This window comes from Scomber japonicus, chromosome 11, assembly GCF_027409825.1.
Source record: "Scomber japonicus isolate fScoJap1 chromosome 11, fScoJap1.pri, whole genome shotgun sequence".
In the NCBI taxonomy this organism is placed as follows: domain Eukaryota; kingdom Metazoa; phylum Chordata; class Actinopteri; order Scombriformes; family Scombridae; genus Scomber; species Scomber japonicus.
The window spans coordinates 22,751,190-22,775,674 of record NC_070588.1 but is presented as its reverse complement, the minus strand read 5'-3'; the positions used below and the strand labels follow the sequence as shown (position 1 = coordinate 22,775,674).

Sequence of the window (24,485 nt, the reverse complement as noted above, 5' to 3'; positions counted from 1 at the left end):
CTTTCAGACTCTCTACATCCAACTTGGTCCTTTCTTTTTTTTTTTTTTTGGCGTCGCCTTGTTGACATTAGAGAAGCTCTGTGCTGAGACATTTCCATTCAAGAAACTTGTTGACATAGTTATCAGACATCAAAGAGCCTTGTGTCATTTTTGAAAAGGCCTTACAAGAGTAATGGAGATGTTAAAGGGCGTGTTGGACCCAAATATCACAAAAGGATGAGAGGATATGAACAAGCTTTGAGTGAAAGACTGAAAGCAGAGAGAGCATAATAATATAAAAAACACAGTGAAACACATTCTCTAGAGAAAGTGAAAGAGAGAGAGAGAGAGAGAGAGAGAGAGAGAGAAGTGCTCGGCTCCATTTCCGCCTAAGAAGCGCAGAGTTAAAAGGTGGCCCCTGTACAAATGAAACTCAATTTCACGCCACATTATCCCTCCCTGTTCTCTTTCCTGGCTTTCATTTTCATTAAGACCAGAGACAATCATAAATTAATAATTACTGCCGAATGTCTAAGCGCATAGTCCTATAGCCCTCCCCTCGCCTCTGTGGGCTTCCATGTTCATGCTTGCAAAATGTTAATTTAGGTAATGTGGCCTGGCCCTTGTCAGATAAAACTGTTTTGTAGTTTCGCTAATACATAATGGTCTATCTGATTAGGTGACATTAGTCCTATCTTTCAGACTATCAACCTGCACCTTCCTAATGTCTCTCCACAGACTCAGGGCACCGCTGAGTTATCAAGAGACATGCAATATTGCTGCTTTCACTAAACGGCCATCTCCTGGTCATGATTATGAGTGAGGAATTAGTCGGTCGGGGGTTAACAATGCAGTTGACATTATTCAGAAGTATAAATACAACTTCATTTTTTCCCCAAGAAACTTTTTTTTGACCCTCATAGTACGAAATCTATTAGAAGTGTCAGATTAAATGTTTCCTCAGCTGGTCAAGCAAGCACAAAAACAAAAACAAATATGTGCAATATGACATTAGGTAAACCAACAGTGAAATAAGAGGCAGGATCATGTGGAATAATCCCGTCTGGATGATGTCTTCGTGAGCACATCTCCAAGTCAAGGCAAGTAAATAAGGCACACGGCTTTGAATAATGCAATCAGCAGTGTGCTTTCCACACTACAGTGAAGAGAAATGCAACAACACAGCTATAATGCACATTTGGTATTTAAAGTCTTCATGCCTCATGGTCATATTTGTACTGAATTGAATTTATTACAAAATGTGCAGTGATATGAAACATGTAGCTGCAGGGCCTCGTCTCTCAGATGCCAGTGCAGAAAAAGGCATCAGATAGAGAAATAAACAGAATATCTGAGTAATAGCTGTGAACAGCCCACATCTTGCGAGCTCATTGGAAGTGAGCGGAGTGAATCTTTCACTGCAGCAGAAAAAGAAGAAGAAAAAAAAAAGATGGAGGGGGTGCAATTGAGTCATTAAATGGATAAAGTGGACATTTCTTTCACTCCAGAGTGAGCGCAAGTTTTGAGAGGAGCCGCTGAAGTCAGTGTGAATCTGAACTCAACCAGAAGCACGGCTTTATGATTGATTGCCCTTTATGTGTCATATTGTTCTTTCAAGGTTGATTGAAACTTTAACCTCATTTTTAATAAAATAAAAAAAAAAGAAGAAGAAAAGCTTGAAATATTTCAGGCCTTGAATTTTTACAATGCAGCATTGAATTATGCAGCAATCAGTCAATTATTCATCTCTGTTGCTGTGTTACGGCCATGCTTTAAAAAGCATGCAAAATGGGAATGGGCCAAGCATGCTGTGTCAACACATTTCACTCAGAATTGCTTACTAGAGAAATTTGTCTCTCAATGTCGATTTTTTTGCTTTCTTTTTTTTTAATGCGTTTTAAGAGCTACAGTGTACCTGTTACCGGTTGCTCTGAAGTGATCCCTGTGGGTGACTGTTGTGTCTTCAGAGTAAAACAAATAATGTCATTCAAGAGCATTTGGTGCAAATAGTAATTACAAGAAGCGAGGAAATCTGCGTGAAGTGCCACCACAATGTCACATTTATAAAAACAGAATAATTTGACAAACAGAATGTCTCAATCATTTCTTAGAAACTCTGCGTGTTGTTAAAGCAAATAATATGATGCATGTCTGTATAGCAGGTGCAACTGGTTAAATGAGTGCTGTTTATTTGATGGTGCTATATAGTGAATTAGTGTCATACACTTCAAAGTACACATGAAATAATTTATTTACAGTGAGCTCGGTAACACCCTCATTTACATACGCTAGCTGGGATTAGCCTATGCTTAAAAAACACACTCACACATGCAAGTCAAAGGGTACACACACACTCACACACACACTCATCACCATTCAATGAAAAGAAAGGAAACTTACACTTGAAAGATATTCTCATCATTTGAATACATGTTTTTTTTTATAACTGCTATACAAAGAGAAGAACAATATGCTCATTTATTTTTAGTACAGTATACCTGCAATGTTTTTTTTTTAAAGGTCATACATACAGTAATACATAGAAATGAGTTCAAAGACTGAAGGTTGATTGTAAAGGTTTTGAAAAAGAATACGCCAAAAACACAAGAATGATTCAAAATCACACACACACACAAAAGGAGCTGCCCTCCCTCCCCTCCCCTCCTCCCTCTCTCCCCCCCAACCCCACCCCATTCCCCCTGAATATTTGCCTACATGTGTATCAGATCATCTCCATTCTTTATGTCTGGCGGTCTCAGCGGCGATGATCTACAAGTTTATTGTGTAGGTGGCCTTTTCCACTATCGAGCTGTATCTGGAATGTTAAATCAGTGTCATGTGCAACTTGTAACAACTCTGCACCAAAGTGCGGCCGAGACCCGTCGGGCAAACACAGTTAACTCACGTAGTTATCATCAACATGTTAACTTTATTTGAATTTGAAGTACAATGAAGAGATGATTCGAGAAGCTATATAAGTTATCAGTGACAACAGACCTAGACACTCCATTGAGAACAAAAAGAACAAACACATTGTGAACATGGGACACTCCTCTTCTCCTGATTGTAACACATAAGGTCTAAACTGGTTTGCAGTTAAAGGACTGACATCAGCTTATGTCTAGAGAATATACACAGGTGTTTCAGCACCGAGATCCAAAAAGTCTTCAGGGAAAGTAACAGGAAAATGATAACTTATTATGAACATTTTTTTTTTTTTAAATTCTCCATCAGGATATCATAAAAAAAAAGAGAGAAAAGTTGGTGTTTGTGTACAAGGGTTGAACAAGGATTTGGGCAATGTAATTAAATGGCGTTCAGTTTGGAAAAGTTGTGTCATGACTGATTGTTTGGGTTTCTCAAGCTGACACGTGATCATAATTAGTTTGCATTATTTATTTATTTTTTTAAAAAAGCATTGAGAGGTGCTGATCTTGAGTGTCTCATGACAAAAATGTACAGTAAATTCCAAGAAATATTACCTCTGTTACAAAGATTACAGTACTATTGACAGCAAAATTCTCCATTTGAAAGTGAACTGTTTGATAATTATGCTTTCAAAATCATTTGGGCTCGAGTGAATCAACCCTAGTATTTGTTCAGCACAATATAGGATTTATTAAATATCATAATTCCAGGACAAACATTTACATGCCTGCATGCTTTCTCACCAAAAAATGGCAGCTATAGGAAAGAATGATGGCTCAGAAATAGAACAAAACAAAACTGTAGGTTTATATAAATGGTGGCATTGTTTGCCTAATAGCTCTACTGCATACACAATACCTCTTAACGTTATATACACATACCTTATCAATCCACTCGGGTTCGATAGTGAGTCTTCCTATCATTATCATCAGATCTTGTATGTACAACAATGGTAAAAAGGAAACTTGATTGTATTGTCATCTAATTTAGAAAACATGAAAATCAAACATCAGTCTTCTCTTTTAATGAACACATGGATAGATTCTTTTTTTCTCCTCCTCACAAGGTTCATCTCCACGTGTCTCTCTTTTTTTTTTTTTTTTTTGCTTCTCAAAATTCAATTTGAAATACAAAAACAAAACTTCAGTCGGATTTCTTTTTCAAAGCTTTCTCGCTGGCTGAGATACAGTATAAAAATCTTCAGTGCTGTGAATTTATGGGCTATTACCAACAGTGTACCATGGGTACATTTTTACTGTGCTCAATATATATGTTTATCCTTCAACGTTGGCCATACTGTTACGTCAGAAGCCGCTCTATCAAACTTTTTAATGTTGGCCTCTGTGAGAAAAAAAGACTTCTTACTCTACATTCAGACACAACATCCTCCAGCATTTAGGTGAACACAGCAACATTTCCATTGAACTCCTACAAGCAGCTTGACTTCTTCCCCACAACTAAATCAGCCTGGATAAGGGCTCTTGAGAATCTTCATGGATTTTCTTTTCTTTCTTTCTTTTTTTTTTTCTCCTTTTTTAAAATTTTTTATTTCCTCCAGCTCCTCGCGGCCTTATCAGTACATCACTGTGGTTTTCAGGAACAGTCTTCCATCTGCAACAGAGGACACACAGGAGCCAAAGATTAGCCAACAGCTAACATCCTGCTGACGCAAACGCACTGTTCAGGATGTGATTGTTGATGAAACGTAACTTCAAAATGTTGCCCTCTAGTCTTTGGATTTTTCAGATGCATTGCTATGGATTTAAAAAGCGATATAAGGATGAGATAAAGTGAGGAACTGTGACAAATATGATTAAATATGATGTACAGTAATAAAGAAGAAAATACTGATTCCAGAAATAAGAGCGATGATCATGTGTGAACTATGCCGTTTATTGGATTATCTTCTAAATAGTTCAATGGTTGTATTTAAGATCATACACAGCACATCACTCAGGATATAATCCCACTGTAAAATGCATATTTCATTACCAACAAAGCACACACAGTGTAAAAGCAGCTATGATAAGCACTCTAGACATCAGAATTGTATGCCACATGTGTTTAAGACATCTCTACTGATACGCTTGTTTGAACATAATGCTGCACTCATGATGCAGAGCTCTCTCTAAGTGACATTTCCTGCATGGAAATAGTGTTTATTGAAAATGGCAGACATTCCTCCGCCGCGTTATCTCCAGACACCTCTAACCTAACGAGCTTTGTCCATTTTCAGGCGAACACTCCTTGTCTGAGTGTTCGCCTGAGCGAGCAGCGCCGCTCCGACGCTGAGCTGGTAAAAGCATCTGTTAGGCACAGCTCAGGAGCACGTTTGACGTTTATTACCTTCACGTTTTTTGTTTTTTTTTCCCCGCTGCCGGAGAACGCTACAGTAATGCCTTTAAGGAGCGCACCTCTCTATGGCAGCGAGTCTAAATAATTCAACGTTAAAGACAAAACGCACACAAAGACGTTTAAGCAGCACAAGTTGTTGGACATGACACAGGCGGCGCAGGACATCGGAGACCACGCTTGACTCCTATTCTGCAGAGACGTGGAGGAGACACCTGCTTACAAATGTCTTACAGTGCTCTGCTGGTACACACTATTTAAGCATCACTTTATTGTCTATTGTAAAAAAAAAAAAAGATCTTACTTTATGGCTCAGAATTGGTTGGATTTGAAATCTGCACCCTTTAAATGATCAATTTTTTATCAATTAGTGCTGATCTCTCTTCCAGCCAGCGTTTTATGTACTGTCTGGAATGGAGAGAGGAGAAAACAAAGGCATGTTGTGCATGTGGTGTGTTTGCAGTATGTGTGTGTTGTGGGGAAGGGTGAGGAAAGGGAGGGAGGGAGAAGGGGGGGGGGGGGGGGGTGGAGGGGGGGTTACAAACACACAGGCTAATTACCCAGCACTGCCGTAGGTCTCAAAGGCATTGCACTCTGGCTGCCTCTATTCAAGCAACAACCACCAAGTTCTGTGTAAAAGTCATTACAGCATGAATGCAGCGCCACGAAGAACATAAAGCCGAGGAGGGGGCCGACGGAGGGAACTAAGAGTGTGGGCCGGGATGTACAACTTGATACACACACACACACACACACACACACACACACACACACACACACACACAAATGCCTTTTCATAAGAAGAGCAGATGAGACATCACACACACTCACCTCGCAGCCTGTCTGCCTGCATCAGACTCACAGTTGTCGTTAAGACGTTAAAGACACTGCAGCGTTTTACCTCTGATAGATAAAATCCTCATGAAAGATTGGGGGGTGTGGGAGGGGGGTAGGGGGGGTAGGGGGGTAGGGGGGGTAGGGGTGGGTCGGTAATGAGGCTTGTTAAGCAAACGGTACTGATTCACATCCGTTTTGGAATCGGCGCGCAACATCGGCGCAAATGTTGAAACATCTGCTTTGCATACGCGCGTGGCAAAAAAAAAGAAAAAAAGAAAAGAAATGTTTTTAAAAAATCGGTGACGTCTTGACACATTGTTTTATGAAAGACTGCCTCATTAAAATATGTTAAAACTTTAGTATTTTTATATTCAAATCAAGATGAAAAGTTCATTAAAGAGGATAAATATTTCATTAGATGCTAAATAAAACAAAGGGAATTTTTGGCTTCTCTCAGCATAAAATTCCTTTGAAAGATTAATTAATACATGTAAATTATGCAAATTATGCCCATGCAAATATTTTATGAAGACAATTAAGGGATCCATTAATTACAGTCTTTTTTGCTTCAGTGACATTCATTCATTTAATTTTAATTTCACTTTAACTGTTTTGATGTTTAATCTTGCAACAAAGAACTTTATCTCTGTGCACAGGGTCGTGTAAACTTGCCGAACACATCGAGTGGGGAAGCGGCAGGGAACCAGAGAAGATACTGGGAGAGATATTCACAGGCGCACCGTTGCCAGGCAGTACTGGCGAGGTACAGTCCCAGTAGCTTGTCTGCCTGTGAAAAGACCCACGTTCCCTCTTGGACCCGATTCAAAACACTGTAAAAGCAATTAATAAACACAGACTGTGTTAATATCGCAGAATTAGAGAAGTGTGACAAAAGACAAATAGAAATAATTAGTTCTCTAAAATTATGCCCTCATTATTTTTCCCCCCTTCTCTCTCTCTCTCTCTCTCTCTCTCTCTCTCTCTCTCTCTCTCTCCATCTCTTCCTCTCTCTCTCTCTTTCCATTCGCCTCCCCTAGGTTTGGAGTTGAGAATATACCAACACATTTCTCTCGGCTTTCATGCGAGTGATAGGCTTGTTCTCCCCCCCCCCCCCCCCCCCCCTTTTTTTTTTTGCTTGTGTAATTTATCAACATCATTTTTTGCCATTTGAGGTTAATTATACAGCGAGGCTTGCAGAGTAGAGCAGAGGAGACATGGGTGGCAGACAAATGCTTCTCTAATTGAACAAAAAAACACAAAAGTGCAGCCTGTTATTCAGTTTCCTCCTTCATTCAACTCTTAGAGGCAATGATCAGAGTGATTGAGAAGTCAGAAAAATTATATGTTCTATGACCACTTCTAACAGGGATAGATAGAAAAACACAACCATTAAAAAAAGAGATTTAAACTATATATATATATGAGCAGGACAATGGATGCTGTCACTATAAATGTAAAGCTTTATCACATTTAATTTGATACAATTAGACTACAAAGAGCCAGCTCTTCATATAAGTGTAAAATTAAAATGGCTAAATATACTAATTTGGTATGAAATAGGGGGCTATAATTACGCTGTATCTGGAAGTTATCTTTTTATTTAAATGATGACATATGGATTTCCTTTTTTGGGACATCAAACCCCCTTTCAGATCCCCACAGTGGCTGAATGACATTTAATTAAGGAGGAGTCATCATTTCTCTTAGTACATTTTCTTTCTTTTCTTTTTTTTTTTTTTTTTTTTTGCCCTTTCACAAAATATCAGTTCAAGTAGAATAATCAAACATTAAAGAGTTAAAGGGAGCCAACTTCTTCTTGCACACAAAGATGAATATTTTCCACTTTTCACAGCAAATTACACGGAGCATTTTTCGCGGATAAATTGGGACCTCTCCCGCTGATAAGGGCAATTCTGAGCAGACGCAGCTGAGGCGTATTAAAGGAAGACGTTCGAGTAATAATGAGGATATTCAACCTCTGCAAGGTGTCTTGTATCTGGGTAAACACAGATAGCAGACAGTCTACAGAGGTTATCGCTGGAGCACCCTTCCCCAAACACACACACTGTACCCCCAAGGCTAACAAACAAACAAACCATTAAAAATGTACAAGGCTTATTCATAAAATGGATTGATTTGCCCCCTTTTATTACTATCAAAGGGGGGATTCCACTGCTTTTTTCTGTGGTTTTACGACTCATTAGTGTTTCCTGAGCTGTAAACAAACCACTTCTTTCGTTCTTTCTGTGTGACCTTCCAGCTTAGTTGCTCTGTTATTTTACCTGCTGCATTGTACAGAGTTTTGTCTCTATAAATATTTGTTTCCTAAAAGCATCCGAGCCACTAAAAGTCATGTATAAAACAATATTATTTCTACACAAAACCAATGATCTTGACCTAGTGCTGTGGCCCAGATGGTGAGCTGTATGCCTGAACAGCAGGCACAGAAACACTAATGTTCATAAACTGAAGCTGTGTGTGTATGTGTGTGTGAGAGAGGGAGAGAGAGAAAGAGAGGAGGGGTTGGAGGCTGAGAAAAAGAGAGCAAGAGTGAGAGCCAGAGAAAGAGAGAGAGATTTATTGTCTCATCTGAGCCCCTGTACCTTGTATTGTCCTTTCAGCATCTGTTCTTCCACTGCTGCGGTCACTCTCCATCTCAGGGGTCAGAGAGTCTGCAAAGAGGAGAGGGATCGCCACCGTTAAACATCTCTGACATCCACCTATCACAGTGCCAGTTTCACAGCATCGCTCATTCAAAAACGAGAGAGGGGCCCCGAGCCTACGAGGTGTGTTTCAGATGAGACTGTTCTGTTCTGTGTGATTGTTATCAGTGGCAGGAAACACTTATCCTTGATTTAACAGTTTGGTGTAATAATCCTTTAAAAAAAGAAGTGAGAGCCTGTTTTTAAATGTTTGCTTAAGTAAATGTACAGGAGTGTAGTGGTGGGTTAAGGTTAGGGTTAGGCTGCTGTCAGACTACACAACCACTACCAATGCAGATTAAGATCTTATGTATAAGAAATACCAATATTGCTGACTAACATATATAGAATACATTATCAGATATCTCACTCTTATATAAAACCTTCACTTTGCAACATGAATTCATCTCTGACTGCTATATTAAGGTTTAGCTCTTGAGTCAATGTAGTTACTTGCAGCCTGTACAGTACTTTGATTGACAAGTTTACACCACATGACTAGACTGTGATACTTTCATATATAGCTGTGCACAAATGATCGGCTGATTAACTCAGAAAATGAATCACAGACTATTTTTATGACTGTAATCTTTTCAGTCATTTCTCAAGCAAACATGCTAATTGCTCTCTCTGTATGCAGCTTCTCAGATGTAACTGTAAACTGTAATAAAGTGAATATGTTGTGTAATATGTGTTCTGGATTGTTGCTAGGATAAAATGAGACCTTTGAGAACTAATAAACATTTCACACGTTAAACTATTCATTGAATAATCAAGAGCATCATCGACAAGAATGATCAATAATGGAAATAACTGCAGCTCTAGTGCCAAAGGCCAAACTAGTGATGAGATGCTATTTAACTTGTGAATTATTTTATCTTTTATATGTAAACTATTTATCATAAAATTATTGGGTTTTTTTTTTCATCTTTGACTTCAACATTTAACTCCCAATAAATGATATTGAACTTTTTTGTACAGAGAGCTGTGTGATGCTTGAAAGAGTAGAGAGTGAAAGTGACAGTGTCTCTCTGTGGAGGGTCTGACCGTTGAGTGAACGCATGCTGTCAGTAGGCGAGGGCTGTTTCAGAGTCTGCTCAACCTGCTCTCTCCTCTTGGATTCATACTCTAGAGCTTCTTGGAGTTTCCTCTTGGCCTTCTTCTCCTTCTTCAGACGCTTCTGGATGATTGCTAAAAATGTAGGAGGGAAACAACATTGAGGATGAAATAAATAAGCTCTGGGAACAAATTAGTGGAGTCTAATTTGGTCTGAAAAGATGATAAGAAGGTCTCTTCATCTAGCACTCTGTGATAGAAAAATCAATTAAGGCTTAATATTTCATTATATCTAAAGATTCTCCTTAAGAAAGAAAAAAATCTGAGCAAATACTGACTATGACTTAGCAAACTGCTTGAGGGAGTTAAAGCAAACTGATACGTTTATTGGGATATTTTTCATGAATTTTTCTCATTAAACATAAACGACACAGTTAGCATATGAAGCTAATGCATTTAACATGAGACGGAGAGCTTCTCTCTCCGTTTCTCTCAAGTTAATACGTATTTCCAATTATGTGAACTGTCTAAGAGCAGGAAAAGCCGGCGCTAAGCACATCGCTGTAACCCAAGAAACACACAGCGGCTTTACTGTATGTCAGGGTTTCAATAAGAAACATTAAACATGCATGCAGAGCTGTGTACGCACATTCAAGTGCTATCACGTCTACATGAGCGCAGGCCTTGTAAGTACACACATTTACATGCACACACACAGACACACGCGCACACACACACCACACACACGCCACACACACACACACAGGCTGACAGGGAAACAGTGCCAGGTAGTCGTCAGGCGGTACCTCTGTTCTTCTGCTCCATGGCGAGCTGCTTCTCCAGAGTCTCCCTGAGCTCCCTCTCTCTGAACAGCTCCATCTTCAGCTCTGTCTTCTCCAGCTGCACCTGCTTCTCCTGAGCCCGCGCGTTGTCAATTGCCACTTTCAGCAGGCCCTGCACACACACACACATACACACACACACGTATCACAGAGTTGTACAAGAAAAAGAAAAAAAAGAAAAAAGGTGGGAGGAGAGGGGAGCAGGGAAAGAAAGAGAGTGATGTAGGCTATTTAAGAGCTTCAAGATGAAGTGACAGCAAACCACACTGAAAGTATGTCACAGCAGTTCTTTGTAGTGCCCAGCCAGAAGCTGACTGCTGCTCCAGGATTCCTTTCAGGCGAATTACCACCTTTTTGCCATTTTCTTTTGTCAGAGAAGATGTCATTATCTTTTAGCGCAACAGCTTACTTCACAGCTCAGCTCCGGTAACACTAACACACAGATCTGCCACAGTTTGGGTTTTTTTTTTTTTGTATTAGTAATCCTTAAAAAATAATAATTAATGATGATTGCTAATGTGAGAGTGCTGAGTATGTCTGACCCCTTTTGGTCAAAGGTGTGAAATACAAGTGAGGATAAACATTAACACTTTTGGAGCTTTCTGAACTGAACTAGGAGGGGGGAAAAAAATCCAAAGAAATCCAACAATGTCACCTTTAAAAGTTGAGATTTTTGGTCACAGCTCCAGTCCCTTAAAGAATCCCTTAAAAAGGCTTATAAAAGGCAAGGTCAGCATCTTTAATCTCTGGGTTATGTCTATATTCTTTCACGCAGCTGACATTTGTAACTGGATTGGTGTAAATAGACAGAATCAGTCTCTGTAGCACATTTTCGAGCTCCTCACCCAGCGCAGCGGGGATGAATAATATGAATGACAAGTATCTCATCATGTATCAATTACATTACTGCCATTCCAAATATACTCCTGACAGTCACTGCATTGAGAGATACTGCGTCCTCTCGCATGAAAAGCAGTACAGTGCGTCGGCCATTTTCATCACAATTATTCCCCATCCACACGCAATTATATCAAATGCACTGGGCTATATCTTACTAATTGTTGATTCTTCTGACCCCAATTTACTCCAAGTTGCTTTATCTTCATTTTCTGCATGGTTTCATTTTGTTGATTTGTATATAAATATTCAAGGCGACGATCATTATCAAAGATGACTTAGTGGAGTGTTGGGAGCTCACGACTGGGTTTACTTGTGGCTTTCTAATTACCGCGCTGAGCCAAAGGAGAGGCAGGACTGTGATGCCGGTGGTACAAGTGCAATGAGAAGGGCAGCAGTGTACACACATCATTACACTCAGACAGACGACAAATACATTCATCTTTCTGACTGAGGGTGTTTGAGAGCTGAAGACCTGCGTGTGTCTGTGTGTGTGTGTGTGTGTGTGTGTGGTTGTATGTGTGTGTGTGGATGGGTGTTGTTAAAGTGGGCAGATTTACAGATGTGTGTAGCTGTAGTGCTAATGTTCACGTTCAGTGTGTCGGAGGGAGGGAGGAAGATGGGTGATGTCCACTTTATTGATTCAATTGAGCTCTTACAGAGAGGCAACTAGGTGACTTTTAACTGGCAAAAAAAGTATCTCAATATGTCAATAAAATAAACAAAAACTAAAATATGAAGTCACTTTTTTGGAAATGAAACATTCAACTGGTTGTTAAATCACCTGATTCCAGAAACAACACACCTGATTGGCTTCTTCTCTGGGTACAAATAGATTCTTTGTAGTAATTCGAGCAAAGTCCTCATGCACTGATGACAAACTATTCTAAATGATATGTATGTGTGTATGTGTATGTGTGTGTGTGTGTGTGTGTGTGTGTGTGTATCAAGGCCCACTTAGTAGCTATTTCCACATAAGATTTGCACATTTGTCATGGACATCTGAACAAGCTATTAAGTAGCTTTCAAAGGTCATGAATTAACTCTGATTCTCTCCTTGTGAGGTTTTGAAAAGATTACCATGATGGTTACAAAAGAAAACCAGTGCTGACTGCTAGTAAAAGATGATTCATACACACAGGTTTATTGTGGAATACTTTGTATGGCCGACCATCAACACTGACTTCCACACCCTTACAATTTATCACAGTGTAAGAATGTTACACTACTTTCTGCTGGAGAGGTTTTAAGCAGTCTGAGCTGGAAATGAAATGTCTTAGTTTTAAGGCAACTATATGCAGGATTAGAAAGTATCCCACACATAAACTGGATCAGGGTTATCCTATCAACAAAAACCTGCAGCCTCAGAATCATTTTTAATCATATTAAAATTTGACACACAGTGGCTTTAAAAGTCTCCATGGTTTAAAGGTATAGTCTAAATAAAAACTCCTCCCTCTGTTACTCCTCCTGTCTCTTTCTGTTGGAGCCAGTCGTGTCAAAATGTGCTAACTCTGTCTTGTTACTGTCAGGGGACAATACTCTACCTGTATGTTGGTGAGAAGAGTCTCTATTGACGACAAGCCATCTGGGAAGAGGAAGGGTGAGGGGAAGCCAGGAGGCAGACCCTGTCCAGCCAATGACAACCTCTCGTAGCTGTCTCTTGCTGTTGGGGTGCACATTGTGTTGTCCTCTGCAAAAAAAAATACAATAAAAAATGGATTCATAATTTATACCAAAACAAACAAAATGTAAAACTTCCAAGAATATGTTTTGGGACTATTCTGACACATATTGTCTACCCTGACTCAAATTGACCAGAAGCAATGACTCTGCTCTCCCCTCCTTCTCCTCTCACAATAATAGTGGACCGGGCCCTTTGAGATTCCTTTGTATTGCTTCTTCTCAAGGCTTCAGTGTGGGGTTAAATAATATCAACCGGGACATAAATCCAGCTTCCCCCATTTAAGAGATGTCATGTGGACACCAAAATCAGAAGCAGGCCCGCAGTTCGACCCCAAAGGCTCGGGCTTCCTTTGTGTATGCACGCACGGGTGCCTGTCAAACCCGAGATGACATCATCCTCCATTCATCACCGGCAGAGGGGTAGGGCCCTGCCATCTGCTGTCCAGCCTCTCCACCAGGCCTCAGAGGAGGAAAGAGGAACAGGAGAGGGAGGGAGAGAGAGGCAGGAGGCAAACATACACACAGATACGGCCCGGTCAAACTAAAACAGTATGTCAGACACGGCCGTTTGTTGTCCCATCCGATCTGACACATGTTTTTGTCCGATGAGCTTTTATCAAGCCAGCAATTTGTAAGTGCTACCATCTTGCAGCGAGACAGTTTATTAAACACATCCAGTCTAAAAAGATCACCGCAGGAAGTCTGCACCATCAGCTGTTTAATTGTTAATTTAATGAAAGGGGGAAAAAGTTTTATTTGTAATGTGGAGCCCTGGCTGTGTCGTGCACAGCACCTCTCTGCTCTCATCCAGTATTCATATCTGTTTATGTGGCAGGCTGAATCTTGTACAAACAGCGAGTGGAGCTGAACAGCCCTGCCTCTCCCTCCCATCAATATTCACCAACGCCAGCCAAATGCTGGGAACAGCTGGTCCTACATTAATTAGTTTAAAGTATTTATTTCACCCATCCTCAGAGCAGATTGAGCAAAAACATTGGAGATTATTTCAAGCATCTGCAAATGCCCTGGAAACATCTACGCGCCAAAAGTCGAGTGTTAGGATTCACAGTTTGGGTTTGTAATTTGGAGAAGGTTTTTTTTTCTCCCCTCTCTCCTCTCTGAGAGGAGAAGATGGTGAAATATGCACCGCTGGTCCGTGGAGAGAGTAAACAACCTTTCTCCTTTTTCAGATGGAGTTCACTCCTGTTGATTAATTAGAATGGATGGTTGCCTAATGGATTAAAATTTGTTTATAATTTGACTTCATAAAAATAATGAATTGCCTACTTTTAAGAAGCCACTCCTGCGGTAATTTGTTTTGTTTGGTGCAGTCCTGTCTGCATTTTGAGGTGGGCGTCGTCGTGGAGATATAAAAATGCACTCTGCTTATACAGTGGTACAACATGAAAGTCCCATTTTATCTCAATAAAATAACTAATCAAAGATCAAAAGCATTACAGTTGGCTCCAGCTCAGGTTGATATAGATGTATTGCATGCATTATGTGCATGCATCACCCACCTCCAATAAAATCACCATAACAACTAGAGACGTTAGTAGACCTCGGGGAAAGGTCTGCTGTTGTAGCTTTGTAATTGATTTGTACTGTAGGCACTTTGTCCCTTATTTAGAGTTGGCATTAATCATAAATCATTGCTTTAACAAACTCCGGCTTTCCACTCAGCAGGCCTCCCCTCAACACAATGTTGGATCACACAGAATATTTGATGGCTTTGTTGCAGGGGAAACAACCTGTCATGCTCTGGGAAAAGCAAACAGCGTGTTTTGTTCGACAGACTCCAACTACCGTACAGCACCTCTTGTCAGATAACATTTCCACCAGGAGCTATTCATAAATACAGGCATTTCAATAAAAAATAAAAAAAAGAACAAGGGGGGGGGGGGGGGAAGGAAAATAAATAGGAAGCTAATAAGTGGCTAATTCAATCAATATAATCAACACTGGCTTAATGAAACTCAAATGTAAATTCCAGTGGAACATGATCTAGATCTGTGCTTTCTATGCTTCTAATGGTGTTGCCCCCACCTTCTCTCACTCTCTCTTTATCTACCCCCCCCCCCCTCCCGTCCCCCCTCTCTCCTTCTTGGTGCCTGGCTGCAAATGCTGGCATGTGTTTGCATGTTTATTTCTCACCATCGCTTCAGAATCATTGACTTCAACTTAATTACAGCGACAGGCGTTGGAGTGATGGGGGCCGGTGGAATGGAGTGCTCTGTTTCCAGGTGATATTTCTCCACTAGCAAGGCTGCCAACAGCAGCTGTGACAGCCTCTTGTGCTTACCGTACGGTAAAGGTACAGTTAAGGCCCCGGCTATGAAATACTGTGTGGAAAAACACTCGCAGGTCACCCCTGTCACAAATAACATTTCATGCACAACTGTTTCGGCGGATAATAGGAGCCACAAATAAAAATGGGACGCTGTAAATACAATGCATTCTGAATGAAATGCCATAATTTAAAACAACGCCCCCCTCCTCTCTCCGTCCTCCTCCTCCACCCTGCTCTCAATAGCTGCAGAGGGAGTCCTTGACAGTGTGCTAGCAATGATGAATCACCTATCCAGTTAATTTTCTCACTCCTCATGTGTTGTGCTGCTAAAACAGGGGCCTAGGAATTGACTTGACAAACTATGAATGTAAAAAATATCACTTGGAGGGATCTAGGCTTATCTCCAATTTACATGTTATTAGATTTGTGTTGCAAGCGGCACTTGGACCTAGCAATGCTGAGGCAAAAAAGATGGGCCACATGATAACCAGAGATAAAACATGTCTAAAACCCACTTGAAAGCCTTTGAAATATTTGATGGAAAGTCGTAGGGAGTGAGGAGAAGCAGGGGAAACTGGCCTGATTTAAAATGTGACAGACACACATTGCAATCTGTGGTAAATCTAGAAGAAACCTTGGGAAATTTAGCTGCAATCTCTGGATAAATAGCTGTAATTGACCTTGGGAGTTGAAAATGTGCCATATGTTTCTGGTTCCTGTGTTTGAAACTGGGTCCCTTAGGACATTTCAGCTGAGTCCTCACACGAAGGTAGTGGGAGAGGAGGAGAGGAAGATACAGAAAGACACACAAAGAGAGGGGAGAGAGGGAGAGAAAGAGGACGAGGAGGATGCCAGGAACGAGAGATAGATGGTCGAAGACAGAAGATGGATGGATAGATAGGTGAGGCAGAGTCTGAGGAAGAGGAGGCCGCAATAGAATGGGTGTGCAAAGAATGAAAGACTGACAGAGAGGAAGAGCGATAGGAGAGAGAGGAGGGGAAGAGAGAGGGAGAGCAGAGGTACATTTGGCTGGCCAGTCAGTGTGATATATTGACAGGTGAAGCCTTTGTCCTTGCAAACCTGTGTTCCTCCCAGCAGGAGAACTGAATGCTAAACCTGGAGATTGTCAGCACAGGCAACACAAAGCAAGGCACTGCTTTCCACTGCACAATTACATTTGATTTGACCTGCCAGGGCTGCGGAGAAACCACCCTCCTTCAAATGGAGTAGTTATGACCTCTCGGACAGCCATTAGCAGCGAACACAGCATTATTCCACCTGCACTTAAAGCACCGGATTTGGAAAAATCTTGTCAGGGGAAATATCTGTCTTCTGCTACAAATGCAGTGATGCAGAGCTGGGGGAGGAAAAAAATAATAAAAAAAAGTAGTTGCATGCAATCTGAGCACTTAAAAAACATCAGCTTATCTTGCAAGTGTCTGCACTCTGAAGGGTCCCTCATGCAAAATAAATTCAGTCTTAACTGTGTGATAGCTCTAAACCGGCACTGTGTATGGTGTAAGCTTATTTCCAAATAACTCCAGATATTGTTTGATGTCTCTTCCCACCTTGAAAAGTAGGATTTCCAAGTGTTAATAAAGGCCGACTTGAATTTATTCACAGAAACATTGAAGATGATAGTACATAATCCAACTGGTGGAGGGTTAGATTGTATTGTAGGCACACTTTTTTGTTAAAGTAAGAACCTGCAGGATGTACTGTGAGGATGTGTGTGTGTGATGATCCATATGAGACAGATTCCTTTAGAATGACTATCACTTGCATATGTTGTGCACATGTGCGTGTAATGTAGTGCTCGGAAAATGCACAGAGAAAAAGAAAAAGAAGACAGAAAGAAAGAAAGAAAGAAAAAAAAAACCCACAACACACACACACACACACACTCATTACACACACACGCACGGCACACACACTAATGTGCCCTCATCACATTTAAGCTAATTTCCTTTTCATCACGGAGAGAGGAAAATGAGTGTTTGCCCCATCCCTGCTGGGGGACAAAGTCAAGAGCCCCGGTCGGTTTGGGCTAGATTAACAGGTAACATTTGGCTCCCACTCTCTTATCACAGCATGAAAATCAAACCGCGTGTTTTCCTCTATCGCTCTCTCCTTCTCCCCTCCCTAATGTTCCCTTCACTTAGAGATGAAATCGCTTGCTGCACAAACCCATTTGGAGAGAGGAGAGAAGGTGAGCGGGATAATCAGGCTGGCCACTGGTCCGTGTTTCCTAAATGCTCTCCAAAACATTACTGTGCACAGGCATAAAATTAGCGCTGGGACCTTAAAATGTTGACATTTAGCATGACTTTTTGGAGAGTGACACCCTCATATTTTCTTGTAGGATATCATTAAATTTCAACTGCCCTATGGCTGTGCCTTTCCATTAATAACCAATTCAGTGTGTCACTTCTCTCCCTCTCCCGCTCTCTCTCTTGCCACCTTTTTAAAGTAATGAGTCCATTGCTTTGCCTTAATAAATTGAATCGTATTCTCAAGGCCATATGAAGATAGAGCCACAGATGGACAGGCTTGCATGGAGGAAATAACCATAAATCCTTTACTGTCAGAGAGGCAGTCTGAGGTGACAAAAGAAGACAATCGCGATGCTCAATTGGGATCACACTGAGATTACAAAAGGCACAATGAAAGGTTGATTCTCTCTGTTAAAACTGCCATTTCCCCGGCATGGATAAAGAACAACGTCTTTATGGCTTTCACTGGTGAGAAAATAACCAATTATAATCAAATTTAAGAATCTAATCATGCATGAAGATTACAATACTGACAGATGATCCTCCATAATATTCTGCTATGTATATTATGTATAACACTACCAACAGCAGAGAAAAATTATGAACTACAAATTGCGCTTTTGGAACGTAGATTATGATATTATAGTGCAAATGATTAAAGTGGGTTTCATCATTTGTTTAACTGGAAAAGAAGAGAGAGAAAAAAAACAGAGGGAGGGAGGGAAAGAGACAGAGAGAGAGAGAGAGAGAGGAATTGAAACAGAGCAAGCAAGAGGCAAGGGAGCAGAATCCATGTTGACTTCCATTCAGGAGGAAGATATCTTGTCTTTTTATGCGGCCCATGTCATATTTATTGCATAAAGGTCAGAGTGTTCATTTGTTCAAAGTCAGCGTTTTCCCTCTCTCCTCTCCTCCATGTAATAAATGCAGGGGCTATGTCATTATCGGACCTCTGAGGATTACAGGCTTGGCTGACTGTGATGACTGCATAAAAGCATACAGGACTTTTGTTTCTGCCAGCGCGCACCTTCAAATGAGCTCTTAAAGCGAACAGTACTGGAGACAAAATGGCATTTTGTAGAGTGAGAGAGAGAGAGAGAGAGAGAGAGAGAGAGAGAGAGGATTACGGTTACGATGGTCGAGACAGGACGAGGGGTGGAGGGGGGGGGGGTGTCATTAAAGGTTAGAGATCACAGAGCTAAATTCATGACCTTAGACAAACCCGGAGGCTCAGATAGGAGAGAGAGAAAAAAAATAAACCTGTGGGTCCGAAAAAGAAAAACCACAGCCGGGGCAGACTTGGAATAGATTTCTGTAAATTCTCCTATTGACTATGAGCCCAAACTGTCAGGAAGATTGTACTCGGAGAAGGACATTATAGTGAGGCACTTTGAAGGTGTTTAGATTGTCTCTGCATATTGACCTCCGTTGACCAGGTCCATTTATTGACAGACGAATCCCAGAGATTAAATTGGCCTTGGCTATTGATTGGGTATTTTGCCTGAATCATTCTCATTTCAGAGGGGGATCATTTGTACTGTATACCCCACTAATCTCTCTGACCCACTAATCATCAAGCCATTTATTTCTCACTCTTTGTTTAGTTCTCCTTTGTTTAGCATTTATTAATTCATTAGAGCAACTTCTCATGCAGCTTAACTTAGACAGTGACTGGGGAGTCCTGTTTGCACCCGATAGCAATGTGCATTCCAGTAAAATATGCCACTGAATATGCACCCGACATCACAATACACATGCCAATTACATATTGATAATTAAGCATTCAAACAAACAAACAGAGAGGAAATCCCCCGTAATCACCAGGTTTTAATGGAACAAGTATTAGCTTGGTGTGGTTGGCCAGATAGCCTGCTGCTAGATCAGAGCGTTGTTGGGTTCGGGAGGGGGGCGAAGGGGGGAGGGAGGGGGGGGGGGTGCAGGGGAGACACATTGGTGTCATTGCCTGGAATTGCAATCCTACAGGGAGAGGCTCTGCCGTTCTGCTCGCTGCTGAGCGAGCGTCGACGATGGCTGGCGCTAATCCAGACTGGATATACTGAGCTGCTTTTAAATGACGATGAAAGAACAAAAGAGGAAGTGGGAAATGTAAACTTTAAAAGGCCTGGCTTAAGAACACTTGCTCTATGGCTGCCTGCTGTAGAAGCTCAAAAATGGATGCAAATCCATTAGTAGTCCTGGTTTCACAGTTATAAAAATACTTAAGGGGTTTTAATGGGAGCGACGTGTTAAACGTGTGGAAATCTGTTTTGATAACATTATTCATAACACTGGCTTTGCGCTGTGTGAATTAATAACACTTCATTTACAGACGGAAGAAAGCTGGCTTGGTATTTCCAGTTAAAGAGATTAATTTTTAAACACCTAATTGACAGGCTGGGGTTAGGCAGGATAAGCAACAGACTATAAGGCTGCAGCTGCAAAGTCAAGGTGACTGGAATACTCAGAGAAAGGCTTTCAAAAAGCAGAATAGAGAGCAGAGAGGGAGGGAGTGAAGAGAATTAGTCCTCAAGCACTTTTCCCTCCGCCCCCTATTCTTCCTCTCTTTATTAGGAATGATTTACTTTCTCAGTGAAAGGATATAAAAGCTCAAGTATAGCAGCGTAATTATCGCAGAGTGAAAATTTAAAGGTTTGACTCACAATGTCCTCAAGTCAGCTAGCAGACTGCCAGGCGATAAGAGTGACTGTGTTCAACACTCGGCATCCAATTGGTTGTGTTTTATGGGCTTTGCCAAGGAAGAGCACACAAACAGCACTCGGCTCTGCAAGTCTGTAAACATGATGGACTGTGGCAAACTACTACGGCTGGTGTTTACCTTGGCAGAGTCTGGCCCTGGCATGTTGGTAGCATCACTTAATTACTGTTTACATGCAAATATTAAATTATACAAACAAACCCCACAGAAATGTCTCCAAAAGTACAGAAATACATATTCAGGGTCAACCTTATCTGTCTGCAACAGTTGCCACTGCTAAGATATGTATTGTTTTGAATCGCAAATTTCCCGCATTGTACATAATCTTCATAATTGTTTAATGCCGTTGTCCAAGGGCGTTCGGGTAAATATGCTCCCATGATCTGCATAATAGCAGATGCTCAGATATGTAAAACGCACCTTGTGTTCTCGGAGAGCAAGAGCAAAGAAAAAAAAAAAAAAAAAAAGAAGGTTATTGCTCAAAACTGTTTTATCAGGATTAAGGACTGTGATCATTAATGTCTCCAGTCAAGACCGATAGATGATTGCTTTGATTGCAAGACTTGTTTTTTCCTGACAGTCCGGAGCAGCATATATAGTAGAGCACCGGTGCCTACTGTGCATCTCTGGTATGGCTGAGTAAAGCACTTGTTCATTTGCAGTGAAGGGTAACATGAAACAGGCCTCAGCCTTCTGATGGACAGGGAGATTTCACCTTCGCCAGTGAATGATAATGCATTATTAAATTTGCCTCTCTGCTCACTAGATACACTTAGCTGACCACAGCATATTTATCTCCCCATCCGAGGCTCACGTCTTGGCAGGAGAAAGCATTCTGTCACTTTTGAGGCATTTCAAAGATTAAAAAGAACCTCTCTCTTTTCAACGTCCCTAAAAGCATCCCCCCTTTTTCAGTGAAATGTGATTAGCAGGAGATGGTGTCACGCAATGGAACATTCATGAGGGGGAGAACAAATATCCAAATGAACTCCCATGTCCTCGAGGAATAGCCCCTCTCTGCACCATCAGCAATCTCTCTTACATGGGCTGGGGAAATTTGATTGATCCTCTATTGAATTATTTTTTTGCACTCTTTCATTTCAACAGGACGCACTGACAAGTTGTTTGATCATAAAGCATTATTGTCTGCCAAGTCACATTTCAGGGTTGTGATGGCTAATGATCTTGCCTCCTGACTTAGGGAAAGTCAGGTAGTCAGCATGTGTTTGAAGCTCGCAACGCCAAGGACATCGGGAGGACTGAACAAAACACTATGCATTAAAGTCAGAAAGATGAAGAGAAGGAGCTTACACTGAACATATTGAACTTTTAATGATACTGTGCTGAGATACCATCAATGTCAGTGAAATATTTACAACGCGGAAAAAGAGCACAAAAACTGATGCCGAAACTTTCACCTGACCCAAAGTCCCCTAACTTCCTTTTTATCATTGCAAATGCTTATGCAAAGACAGAATAGAACAAAGACTACAAAGACTAGAAATCACTTTTTTTTTGGTCTTTTTCATCTTTTTTTTTAAACCATATCCCCCCCCTCGCTTTTTAACATGAGCCCATCAGCATCCACAGGCCCTTACCCAAAGCAGCTGTATGGTAATAAACTATGATACAGGTACCTGCCCCACTTCTTCATTCTGACTGTAAACTGGGACTCTGGGCAGCATCCGGACAAACAGAGAAGGCCTGACCTATCAGCTTCATCCGTTGTGGTCACACCGGTGCTCCATGCATCAATGATTGCTGGATTGATAGCAGGTATGAAAGGATGCACCTCTAGGTGACATAATACACAAGCACAAGCATCCATTTGTGCTTAGGAAGACATTATGAGTGCATCTCCTGTTGTGTCAACAAGGATATATAACATTTAGCAGGGAAGTGCCAATATCGTATTACCAGTGAATCACCCGCTTTTAAAATATGGTTTACGGAATCAGTTTACATACTGCTGTTGCCTCCGACTCTCCTGTCAGGCATTTTAGCTCAGCGTAAAAGAGATGTGGCATGTTTAACTGCAGTGGGAGGGCTGAGGTAAAGTGGTGAAATTTGTTGTTGGCAAAAAATGCTCAAACTGCCACATGGTATTTACAGAGACTCTTATACTTCGATGTACATACATATGGCTTGTGTTTCAAACACCTTTTCCCCGAGGAAATAAAATGATGTCAAGTGTTTGATGTCCATAGTGAGTTTACAGCCAAAGGCTTCCGTACCTTTCAAATTTCCCCTTGTTTGTCAGCTACCTGCTGTTTCACGAGACAGAGGCTTGTCGGAAGCTATCGCCACAGACTTTCTGTTTGAAGCAATTCAATTAGTCACATGTGAGATAACACTTAGCTTTCTACTTGCCTTTTTTCTCACACATCATCTAATCTCCCGCTTTTTTTTTTTTTTTCTCAGGCAAAATTTGGACAAAAAATAATCAAGTTCAAACAACAGCACCCCCTCCCAAAAAAAAAACTACCATCTGGTTACTCTGCACTGGGTGACACAACTTTGGAAACCGCCTTTTTTAGGCAACAACAAACAGCCTTTGTCCTTCATCAGCAGAGATGACATGAAAAAGACGAGCGGCGTTCATAGGATATGAGTGATGTGACATTATAGTGGCTGTCTCTGAGGTGTCTGGCTATTTAAAATAGCCTCCATACGAGCCAGGGCACTGCATCCTTCCTCTGCGCCCACTGTGCTCTCTTCTAAGAGTGCATTGCAAGAGATTAATTTAATGCTCTGCCAGGATCATAAAGATCAAACAAGTGGAGAGATATCATTAAACCATTGGAATGTTATCTCATTTATCTAAACAAACTGATGCGATGAACAAGCCTAATTAAAAAGCTCACCATAAACAAAGCTTCGGATGGTGAGGCCTCTCCCCTCGTCTAACAATGGAACACATTTATTTTATTAATCTAATGCATCATGTATCATATCATTACAGTTCAATATATCTATCATTAATTTTATTCCCTTCACTTAAAGCTTTTATTGGAATTACTTTGGTTATTAGTTGGTTCTAATGTATTGGTTACCTCTGAATCTGGCTGCTACAATCTCTCTTATCTCGCTGCATAAACCTGTGCATGTTATTCAAATTGCCTCATTTATTATGATAGCTTCCTCATGTAAATTGTGCTGACTGCTCGCCCTTGCACAGTCCTCATTAGACTAATGAAAACCTTCAAACGAAAAAACTAAACAACCTGCCAAATAAAGGTCTGGGGTTATTATGAAAATTACAACTGTGGGAGCCGGGAGAAGCTCTCTTCATTAATTCATGCTCAGCAAATTGGTAACTAATTTAGTTGCACTCCTCTGCATTAATGGGTTATTTTATAAAAATGTTTTCCACAGCCCGAGACCTCTGGTGCACACACTGGAGAGCTCAGAATCCTAATCAAGTCCAGTGACATATTAGGAATTGACAATCTCAAAGATAATACAGCGTGTGTTTGCTGGTAGATGTGTGTGCGGGTCAACTAGCCAGAATTGGTGTGGATTGCTGGGTCATTTGCTTTCTCCTCCAATATTGCAAAGAAATTACAGTCCATTTGTGTTGATTATCTGAGTATGGAGAAGGCACTTCACTTCAGAAGTAAGATTTTCTGCCACTGACGAAACATTCAGTTGATTTGGTGTGTGGATGCTTTCCTTTCTCTGTTTGCCTGACTCTCTTTTTGTCAGATACGCACACACACGCACACGCACACACACACACACACACACACACACACATATCCACAGACAGTTTGTGACCCATAAATTTCACTCATGATCCTGCTAATTATTACTATTCACCGTTTCACACCCTGTGAGTGGAGGTCTAACACTGATCTTCATGTCAGCCTAGCCAATAGGGAACATACAGCCCAATGATTTCCATAGTGGTTTTAATATCATTATCAG

General features: G+C 40.9%; 1 protein-coding gene across 2 annotated transcripts in view; it reads right to left on the bottom strand.

Moving 5' to 3' along the window:
- Window positions 1–2,851: 2,851 nt before the first annotated feature.
- dachd (dachshund d) overlaps window positions 2,852–24,485 on the bottom strand; it is a 94,400-nt gene continuing 72,766 nt past the window's right edge. For both annotated transcript variants that reach the window (XM_053328907.1, XM_053328908.1), the window contains exons 7-11: window positions 13,141–13,286; window positions 10,661–10,808; window positions 9,846–9,989; window positions 8,700–8,768; window positions 2,852–4,518 (exon numbers count right to left, since the gene is read on the bottom strand). In XM_053328907.1, the coding sequence (XP_053184882.1) occupies window positions 4,481–4,518; window positions 8,700–8,768; window positions 9,846–9,989; window positions 10,661–10,808; window positions 13,141–13,286 (545 nt within the window). In that variant the 3' untranslated portion in view covers window positions 2,852–4,480. The remainder of the gene's footprint in view (window positions 4,519–8,699; window positions 8,769–9,845; window positions 9,990–10,660; window positions 10,809–13,140; window positions 13,287–24,485) is intronic.